The sequence below is a fragment of the Oncorhynchus clarkii genome, chromosome 19 (assembly GCF_045791955.1).
Source record: "Oncorhynchus clarkii lewisi isolate Uvic-CL-2024 chromosome 19, UVic_Ocla_1.0, whole genome shotgun sequence".
In the NCBI taxonomy this organism is placed as follows: Eukaryota; Metazoa; Chordata; class Actinopteri; order Salmoniformes; family Salmonidae; genus Oncorhynchus; species Oncorhynchus clarkii.
Window position 1 is genome coordinate 35,762,010 of NC_092165.1, and position 11,399 is coordinate 35,773,408.

At 42.9% G+C, this 11,399-nt stretch overlaps 1 protein-coding gene and 1 pseudogene across 1 annotated transcript; both read left to right on the forward strand.

Annotated features, from left to right (window-relative positions):
- On the forward strand, positions 1 to 1,555 carry LOC139374469 (B2 bradykinin receptor-like; annotated as a pseudogene).
- Positions 1,556 to 10,210: 8,655 nt separating this feature from the next.
- On the forward strand, positions 10,211 to 11,146 carry LOC139374411 (G protein-coupled receptor 65). The gene has a single exon (XM_071115465.1). The coding sequence runs from the start codon at positions 10,211 to 10,213 to the stop codon at positions 11,144 to 11,146; it is 936 nt and encodes a 311-aa protein (XP_070971566.1).
- The last annotated feature ends 253 nt before the right edge of the window (positions 11,147 to 11,399 follow it).

Below are 11,399 nucleotides of genomic sequence, written 5' to 3' on the forward strand. Positions count from 1 at the left end.
ATGGCTTCGTGAGCCAGGCATCTGAATAAAGTAATTACATAGACTAAAGTATTTTAGTACAAATTAATACTGATAGTCCAAAACACTGACTGCCACCTTTTAGAGGTTATTCAACTTGACAAGAAGAAAGCGTAGTTGTTTGATCAGCCATCTGTATTTTTAAGAATGTTCTACTCAGAGTCGCACATGATAAATCTTTCATGAGTTACTAAATCACATTTTAGAAGAAATGGTAATAAAGAAAATGTGTGATCAATTACTCCAAGGACTCCTGTCATGTCTTTATTAAAACATCATGCTTAAATCCCTCTTTTGTCAAACAACACCAGAAATACTAAACATGTATGTAGATTCTGCATACTTAAGCAGAGTTTTGAAGAGTTTGGACTTCAGCATACATTTTTGAAAGATATCTGGCTACAATGTTCAGGAGATTGATTACAGTGTTTTTCCCCTTGGCTTCTATTTCCATGCCAAATACAGTATCCAACTTCAGAGTCACAATATTTACATGAATATTGTTGTTTCTTAGTGAATAATAAGCACAGATAAGATATTTTCCTATGACCACAGAGCTGGTGGTCTCCATGGCAATGCTACTGTCAGAAAACATTAGCACAATACTTCCCACCATCTAGACTCCTCTCCACAACAGAATGGATCCTGGTCTACAGCATCGTCCCTCCCTACATCTTTATCCTGTGTGTTGTAAAGCTGCTGGGTAATGGCTTCATCCTTCTGGTTGTCCTTCTCCAGAGGGGCCAGTGCCCCATATCAGAGATATAACTGGGTAACCTGGCCCTGACTGACCTGCTCCTCCTGTCCTGCCTGCTCTTCTAGGTCTTGAAGATCCTCAACGACCACAACTGGCCGTATGGAGACTTTCTGTGACACAGAGTCAGTCTATCCTGGTCAACTTCTATACCAGCATCTACTTGTTGGCAATGGTTAGTGTGGACCGCTACTTAGTGCTGGTGACGACCATAAGGGCCAGTTGGCTGAGGTCTGCCTCATCCTGTGTCTGTTTGGGCTGCTGATGGGGGTGCTGGCGACGATTCACGTAAAGGTGATGTTTGTTGATGAACTTCAGACAATGGTGTGTATTCTGGAGTATCCTGACAACTCTGGGGAATCTTGGAAGCTGGCCCACAACCTCCTGATGAACATTGTGGACTTTATTCAACCTGTTGTGGTGATTATTTCCTGCACTTGTAGCATCATTAAAGCCCTGTGGAAGAGGGAGAGTGTTGACATAGAGGATAGAAATTATAGGAAGGCCACAGTCCTCGTTTGTGCTGTGACGCTGCTGTTCCTTGTGGGTTGGAGTCGCTTCCAACTCTTCACCCTACTCGATATACTGTGTGAAGTAGAGGTCTTGGACAAGAAGTGGGATCATACTTTGGATATTGGAACCCACATTTCAATGTACCTAGCATTTCTGAACAGTAGCCTAAACCCTGTGCTGTGTGTAATTTCCGGTCAGTATGTTAGGAAGAAAGTTAGCGCCATCTACAGGAAAACTAAGAATCGCAGGAGCTCTACAACTGAAAGCTGAAATGCCAGTGTATCAACCTATTGCCACAGGGTTGATCAAATCAAACCTGTTGTAATACAGACATATCTTCCTGCATTTTCCTACACATTTGTGATTTGATATCAACTAAATGGCATTTTTAATGAATAACGCAATTGATCAAATATATCCACATCAAATGTGTGCAATCTAGAACCACATTATGTAGACCTATCAGATTTAGATTGCACGGAAATGATAGTCTCAAAACTAAGATCATGGCGATGTTTCCTGAAGCATACATTGTGTTCTCACAATGTCACAATGTCAATGTAACTTTTCCAGTCCTTTCTCTGAGACAAGCAATAGAGATTGTAGATTATAGCAGGGAAGATCATGGGGGTGATAGATTTGAAATGCTACATAGGTGTGTGCGTGTTACACCATTCCAGATAGCCCCCGAAATCTTGTCTTTTGTTACAATAAATGGTGACCTTTAAATGCCAAACACCACTATGTGAAGGCCTAAACATTGTATGACATTTCTCTCACCAGTACCCACATTTGCTGGACCTTTACCATTCATATTTTCAATAAAGTTATTTAATATACTCTAAGCACATTTCCCCTGTGTGACATTGGAGAGAACACTACACTGAACAAAAATATAAATGCAACATGCAACAATTAAAAAAATAATAAAATCTGAGGTATAGTTCATATAAGGAAATCAGCCAATTGAAATCAATAAATTAGGCCCTAATCTGTTTCGATTTTTGATTTGATTTATTAGGATCCCCATTAGCCGACGCCAATGACGACAGCTAGTCTTACTGTTTCCCTTCAATTTGTTGAACTGACTGGGAATACAGATATGCATCTGTTGCTCACAGATGCCTTTACAAAAAAAAGGTAGGGGCGCAGACAAACTGGCAAAAAAACAGTCAGTATCTGGTGTGACCACCATTTGTCTCATGCAGTGTGACACATCTCCTTGGCATTGAGTTGATCAGGCTGTTGATTGTGGCCTGTGGAATGTTGTCTTCAATGGCTGTGCGAAGTTGCTGGGTATTGGACAGCGAACACGCTGTCATACGCGTCGATCCAGATCATCCCAAATATGCTCAATGGGTGACGTGTCTGGTGAGTATGCAGGTCATGGAAGAACTGGGATATTTGCAGCATCCAGGAATTGTGTACAGATCCTTGCGACATGGGGCTGTGCATTATCATGTGCATTATCATGCTGAAACATGAGGTGATGGCAGCTGATGAATGGCACGACAACGGGCCTCAGGACCTCGATTTTCATCGATAATATGAAATTGTGTTAATTGTCCGTAGCTTAAGCCTGCCCATACCATAAACCCCATTGCCACCATGGGACACTCTGTTCACAACAGGGATTCATCTGTGAAGAGCACACTTCTCCAGCATGCCAGTGGCCATCGAAGGTGAGCATTTGGCCACTGAAGTTGGTTACGAAATCGAACTGCAGTCAGGTCAAGACCCTGGTCAGGACTACGAGCACGCAAATGAGCTACCCTGAGACAGTTTCTGACAGTTTGTGCAGAAATTCTACAGTTGTGCAAACCCACAGTTTCATCAGCTGTCCGGGTGGCTGGTCTCAGGTGAAGAAGCCGGATGTGGAGGTCCTGGGCTGGTGTTGTTGAAAATTTTCTGCGATTGTGAGGCCGGTTAGATTCTCTAAAATGATGTTGGAGGCGGCTTATGGTATTCCTGACATTCCTGCAGCCAGCATGCCAATTGCACGGTCCCTCAAAACTTGAGACATCTATAGTGGGGAGAACAAGTATTTGACACACTGCCGATTTTGCAGATTTTCCTACTTACAAAGCATGTAGAGGTCTGTAATTTTTATCATAGGTACACTTCAACTGTGAGAGACAGGATCTAAAACAAAAATCCATAAAATCACATTGTATGATTTTGAAGTAATTAATTTGCATTTTATTGCATGACATAAGTATTTGATACATCAGAAAAGCAGAACTTAATATTTGGTACAGAAACCTTTGTTTGCAATTACAGCGATCATACGTTTCCTGTAGTTCTTGACCAGGTTTGCACACACTGCAGCAGGGATTTTGGCCCACACATCCATACAGACCTTCTCCAGATCCTTCAGGTTTCGGTGCTGTCGCTGGGCAATACGGACTTTCATCTCCCTCCAAAGATTTTCTATTGGGTTCAGGTCTGGAGACTGGCTAGGCCACTCCAGGACCTTGAGATGCTTCTTACGGAGCCACTCCTTAGTTGCCCAGGCTGTGTGTTTCGGGTCGTTGTCATGCTGGAAGACCCAGCCAAGACCCAGCTTCAATGCTCTTACTGAGGGAAGGAGGTTGTTGGCCAAGATCTCACGATATATGGCCCCATCCATCCTCCCCTCAATACGGTGCAGTTGTCCTGTCCCCTTTGCAGGAAAGCATCCCCAAAGAATGATGTTTCCACCTGCATGCTTCACGGTTGGGATGATGTTCTTGGGGTTGTACTCATCCTCCTTCTTCCTCCAAACACGGCTAGTGGAGTTTAGACCAAAAAGCTCTATTTCTGTCTCATCAGACCACATGACCTTCTCCCATTCCTCCTCTGGATCATCCAGATGGTCATTGGCAAACTTCAGAAGGGCCTGGACATGCGCTGGTTTGAGCAGGGAGACCTTGCGTGCGCTGCAGGATTTTAATCCATGACGGCGTAATGTGTTACTAATGGTTTTCTTTGAGACTGTGGTCCCAGCTCTCTTCAGGTCATTGACCAGGTCCTGCCGTGTAGTTCTGGGCTGATCCCTCACCTTCCTCATGATCATTGATGCCCCACGAGGTGAGATCTTGCATGGAGCCACCGAGGGTGATTGACCGTCATCTTGAACTTCTTCCCTTTTTCTAATAATTGCGCCAACAGTTGTTGCCTTCTCACCAAGCTGCTTGCCTATTGTCTTGTAGCCCATCCCAGCCTTGTGCAGGTCTACAATTTTATCCCTGATGTCCGTACACAGCTCTCTGATCTTGGCCATTGTGGAGTTGTTGGAGTCTGTTTGATTGAGTGTGTGGACAGGTGTCTTTTGGACAGGTGTCTTTTATACAGGTAAGGAGTTCAAACAGGTACAGTTAATACAGGTAATGAGTGGAGAACAGGAGGTCTTCTTAAAGAAAAACTAACAGGTCTGTGAGAGCCGGAATTCTTACTGGTTGGTAGGTGATCAAATACTTATGTCACGCAATAAAATACTAATTAATTACTTAAAAATAATACAATGTGTTTTTCAGGATTTTTGTTTTAGATTCCGTCTCTCACAGTTGAAGTGTACCTATGATAAAAAATTACAGACCTCTACATGCAAAATCAGCAGTGTATTAAATACTTGTTCTCCCCACTGTATGTGTTGTGTGACAAAACTCTTGTGTCAAAACAGCACCAAGACCAATGTCATTAGCATCTGTTTGCACTTTGAAGGGCAGGTAGAAGTCAGAGGAGAGGACCACTGGTGCTTTTGTTAGGGTCTCCTTCAAGTCCTCGAAAGCCCTCTGGCACATCCTTCCTCTTCAGAGCATTGAGAGGAGCAGAGTGATCTGCGTAGTGAAGGATGAAGCGATGATACCATCCTGTCATACCTAGAAACTTCTCCACGTCCTTGACTGACTTAGGAGTTGGAGAAAACTGGACAGTCTCAGCCACCACATGTCCAAAGAAGGAAATGCTCCTCCGGAACAAGATTCACTTCTTCAGGTTCACCATGAATCCAACTTTATGCTACCTGCTGAACACAGCTCTCAGGTCTTCCAGGTGGTGTTGCTCTGAGCGGGAGTACACCATGATGTCTCTTGAGGTAGATAGTGCTGAATACTGTTGCTCCATGTAAGGACTCCAGTATTTCCTGAATTTGAGGCATGGGGTAGGCGTCAGAAGGGTTCTTCGCATTGATACTTCTGTAATCAACACAAAACCTTGTTCCTCCATCCTTTTTCCTCACAAGCACTACAAGTGAGGCCCAGGGGGATGTAGAACGTCTGACCTTGCCGCTGCTCACCATGTCCCTGATCTGTCTGTCTATGAACCCCTGCTTCTGCAAAGACACTAGGTAGGCCTTCTTTATCAGCTCTTATGATGCAGTGAGAGACAAGAGTAGTGAGTACAACAGAATTTGTGAAAACAGTGGGCCACTCATGCAACAGGCAGTCAAGTTGTGCACAAATCTGTGGGCTGGTGTCCACCACACTAACTAGCTGCTGTATTAGGGCTTCAGATTTCTCACAGGGTGACGTGGAGACTTTGGCCCACAGATTCGTGCACAGCTTAAAAGCCTGTTGCATGAGTGGCCCACTGTTTGCACAAATTCTGTTGTACTCACTACTCTTGTCTCTCACTGCATCATAACAACTGATGAGGTCCCCAAAGTCACCTTTGAAAAACAACTCTCCTTTTTTGTGTGCTTTATGCACATAAATATGATGTACGAACTGCAAACCACCCTTGTTTAATTGTTGAGTTCACCATTCACTCTCTCAGCACACAGTTCTCTCTCACCTGCAGTGCTGATTTCATGTGACATTTAAGACAAAGAAATGATAGAGACTAACAATGTTTGACATTCACTTCAGGATGCTAAATTAAACATTCACAATCCCTGGTGCTGAGAGAATAAAGGTTCGAGAGCAGAAGCCATGAAATTCCTGATAAAATCTTGACTTTTAAAACCATTTAGGCAAATGGGTTTTTTCTTGCATTTTTGGGGGAGCAGTTGTTCTGTTTGTCATTGTGCACAGGTAATATATATGCATGATGGTAATGAATATGTAAATACATAAATAGAGTAAAGGACTAATCAAAACATTATTCACAAGAGTAAGAGTTGAACTTTCACCATTTGAATGAGGGCATTTCTGAGGAATACCCTTGTGCAAATATTTTCCTTGATGGAGACAGAAATTTGGCACCGAAAGAAATATTGTGTGAGAGCAAAAGTAAAAACTACCTAGAAGAACAATATGTTACCAAAGTTTTATTTTCATACAGCAGATATAAGAGTGGCAAATATTACATCCTATAAAATTCACGCAGTCTCCCCCCTTTTCAGATTACAAGATATTTAGGAGGGATTTTACATTTAGTTAGGGGTTGACATAATTGCTACGCGAATGACATTCAATTATCTGGTACATGGACCATCAGGGGTATCAGCCATCTGGGGCTCCAACAGCTCCAACAGAGTTAAAACAGCCCTGTTCACACTAATTTCCCCTTGTTTACCGTCTACAAAACCATCGCTTTGTGACGTCTGCCAGTATGTATAATGAAAGCTTTTTCTACTTTCATCCAACGCTATAGAGGAGATTAATATCATAAACATGAAGGAAATGTGGTTATAGTGTCCTGATTCGTGGTTGAACTATGCCTATAGACAGAAATGTGGTTATAGTGTCCTGATTCGTGGTTGAACTATGCCTATAGACAGAAATGTGGTTATAGTGTCCTGATTCGTGGTTGAACTATGCCTATAGACAGAAATGTGGTTATAGTGTCCTGATTCGTGGTTGAACTATGCCTATAGACAGAAATGTGGTTATAGTGTCCTGATTCGTGGTTGAACTATGCCTATAGACAGAAATGTGGTTATAGTGTCCTGATTCGTGGTTGAACTATGCCTATAGACAGAAATGTGGTTATAGTGTCCTGATTCGTGGTTGAACTATGCCTATAGACAGAAATGTGGTTATAGTGTCCTGATTCGTGGTTGAACTATGCCTATAGACAGAAATGTGGTTATAGTGTCCTGATTCGTGGTTGAACTATGCCTATAGACAGAAATGTGGTTATAGTGTCCTGATTCGTGGTTGAACTATGCCTATAGACAGAAATGTGGTTATAGTGTCCTGATTCGTGGTTGAACTATGCCTATAGACAGAAATGTGGTTATAGTGTCCTGATTCGTGGTTGAACTATGCCTATAGACAGAAATGTGGTTATAGCTCCAATGTAGAATAATAAATTATGTTTGATGCAAATGTCATCAAAAAAAAAATCCAGATGATCATTATTTACATTCAAATAGGGTGTCACAATTTTTGTTTGATCATGTTTGTATCCTAATGTACTTCTAACAAAACATATCTGAGAAATATGCCTACTGTTGGACAGGCATCTGTGTAAGAATACAAGGCCCATCTGTTTCCTTCTCCCAAACTTTTCTCTCCTGTTGTGAGTACATGGAAATGGTCTCAGTGTAACAATTTGTGTGATCAAATGTTGACAGAGGAGACAGAACAGTGGGGTCGATGCAGTAAGGCTGTTTGTCCGCTCTACCTCAATGAAACAAAAGAGGAAAACAACATCACATCACCTTCCACAAATACACTCCTAAACAATCCGTGCACACCATTATGTTACATTACGTGTGCTTGTGGGGCCGCTGTCTTTTCAGAGGTAAATCAACCGGATAAGATTCCTACTTATTAATTTGTCCTTTTCAGGTAAGTCTTCATGGGGACAGGAACAGGGAAATATGCATGTGCTTCAAATGCATACGTAACATTTACAGTATTTATTTATATATTTGGATACCCATTACTCAACTAACCACTAAATTGTAATCTAGTAGTTTAACAATATTCTAAATGTAGAACAAAAAGTGTTATTGATTAAAAAAATAAGTAGGGTATGCCCTAAGAACACTGGTAGAGCCAATCTCACAAGTTCCAGAAAAATAATTTGCATGCATAGAATTCACATGGAATAGAGGGGCTCCTAACATCCCTTTTCTCATTGAACCATACAAGTACAGTAGTTGACTACAGCCTGCATGCAGAGTCATCCAACTCAGAGAAGGCAAAAACGGACCCAACAGTAGCACCACACAATCAGACCAATTCTAACCTTTCTGACTCCTGCATTAAAGACAAAAATGGGTGGACCGCCACATACTGTATACCCAACGGCGTACTCCCTCTTCTTCCTCGTAGGCTTCCCTGGCTAACTGCCTGTCTCTGTAGGTGGCCTGGCTGCTAATGAGGAAATGCAACAAGTTGGCTGTGTACCTGTCAATCTCAGACACTCCTCTACACTATCTCCGTGCTGGTGTGGATGGGGCTGACCCTGGGTCGGCCCATACGGGACACCCTCTGTAGCCTAGTGTCTGTGGTGATGTACCATAGTTTCTACATTGGGTCTGATCTCCTCTGCTGCATCTCAGTGGATCGCTAACTGACCTTGGTCTGCCTTCTTTACTGGGTATCGCAGGTGCGTACTGCAGTGGCAGTGAGCGCTGTGTTGTGTAGAACTGCCTATCCACATCTACCTTCTTCACCACATGGGAGCGCTGCAGGGCTTCTCCTCCTTTTATTAGGATCCCAATTAGCTGTTGTAAAAACAGCAGCTACTCTTCCTGGGATCCACACAAAACACGAAACATAATACAGAATGACATAATACAGAACATCACTAGACAAGAACAGCTCAAGGACAGAACTACATAAAGGCACACGTAGCCTACATATCAATGCATACACACACACTGTCTAGGTCAAATAAGGGGAGAGGAGTTGTGCCGCGATGTGTTGCTTTATCTGTTGTTTTTTTTAAATAAAACTGTAAAAATGGCTTTACGCTAGCATGCTTGTTTGAGATTATTTTTCAGAATTGGGACATGTAAGTAGCATTTATTGTATACGTGCGTTACCTCACATTGTAGAAAGTAGCCTCCATGATAGAGTAATTAAGTAACCGTATTTGCCGTAACATATTCAACTGATGCCTTGTGAGGCTATAATAGTACTGTACGCGTGTTGTTTAAGCATCCACTACTCTATAAAAATGTTGTTCAAATGTTTTCTATGCAAACGTATAGCTATTCAAACCCTAACCCATATTCCTGTAAAGGTACAATGCCTAAATAGTATCTGTTAATATGAAGATATAGTATCCTATTTTCCACAACTATTTAATATGGAAAACCTAAGTATCTCTATGTACACACGCTGGATCATTAACCATTGTTTGACTTTTATATGGAAATTGGATTAGATAAATATCATGACGAAGTTCCCAATATGGCTTGTTCATAATCCTTTATCACACTGCAAACAATTATGTCAAGACAAGCTAAACTAATATAACCAGTCTATACTGTGAAACCAATACTGTAGGGAGAGAGCATGTAGTTAATGGCTCAACATAGAGATTATAACTATAGGTACAGTGTGGTCCACTAGACCTCTCTCTGTCTGTCATGTTATGGATCGAACTCAATATACATGTATATCTATCTATACGGTAATAAAGGTCTCAGGAAGCAATGGTTCTTTTTCCTGTTTGTCTGAGCTCGTTGAGCAATCCTCTGAATTATAGTACGTGTTGTGGGGACTGTGTCTGTGTGGAGGGTTATCGTTTGGGAGATACATCAGATAATGTTATGACTTTAATCTACATTAGAAGTACGGTCCAATCGGCTGCTCTCCTGTATAAACCGTGAGTATGGCTTTTTCTATGAAAAAATCTGACTGATTCTTAATGGCTTTAGAGATGTCCTTGCTATGTTCCATATGCAAGCTTTTAGGGGGATGTTTACTTTCTTGGGTAAATAATGCACAGTCTCGAAATGATTGTTGCTACACTTTAGAAATAGAAAGTAATATTGTGTTGTATTGCCTTGTTTTCCTAAAGGTAATGAATTTTACTGCTGGAATGGAGAATTTCAGCCTCACCACCACAAATGACTCAGACAAACTGTGTTATCCAGCTGACTACCCCGAGGAGAAGAAACCCTTTTTCTTTCTGTACCTGGTCATCATTATCATCGGGATTCCAGCCAACTCCTTCTCCCTCTATGTGTCCTGGCAGCACATCAGACAGAGGAACGAGCTGGGTGTTTATCTGTTTAACCTGGCCCTGTCTGACCTCCTATTCACCATAGGTCTGTCTCTGTGGGTGGACTTGCATTGGCGCGGTGTCTGGCTTCGCGGGGAGGCTGTGTGCGTCATCTCTGTCATCCTCCTCTTTACAAACTTCTACACCAGCGATGGGCTGCTTTGCTGTATCGCCCTGGACCGTTACCTGGCTGTGGTCCACCCGCTGAAATACCCAGTCCTGAGAAGGCTGAACACGGCCATTGTGATCAGCGTGGCTATCTGGGTGCTGGTGATCTCCTTCAACGCGGCCACAATCACCTGGATAGACTCGTACGACTTGGAGGTCTTCGACATTTACCCTCTGAGGGACAGGCTGGTGCAGGTCAACTTAACTCGCTTTGTCCTGGGTTTCCTGTTTCCTGTCCTGCTAGTGTCGTTCTGCTGCCGGGGCATCTGTGTGGCGGTCCGCTCCAACCGGGCCACGGAGGAGCAGGAGAGGAGACGGGTGTCAAGACTCCTGGGGGTGGTGCTGCTCACCCTGGGGCTCTGCTACGGACCCATCCACGTTATTATGCTCCTGTGGGATCTTCTGGAGCACTGTCGGAGACCCTCCTGGCTTTTCCTGCCTTATAAGATCAGCATGGCCATGTCAGCCCTAAACAGCCTGGCTGACCCCTTCCTCTACTGTTTCATCACCAGACTGGGCAAGGCCAACGTCACACAGGTGGTACACTTCCTCCAGGGGAGGAGAGAGGGTCAGGAGGTGGTGTAGTGATAAACCAGAACATTGGAGGAGTTAAGAGAGAGACACATACTGTTTTGTGAGTGACAAATATTGACTCATGCTTTGTCAAGACTCCATTCCAAAATGTATTATGTGAAGGATTGTTAGATTATACCAACGTGGATACATACTGTGCTGTGGTTTGGATCATCGTGCCAGGCTATCATTATTAAGACGTGTTTTTCTAAAAGGAACCGTTCAAAGCTAATGTGACTGTGTTCATCCCTCCCCGTGACACTAC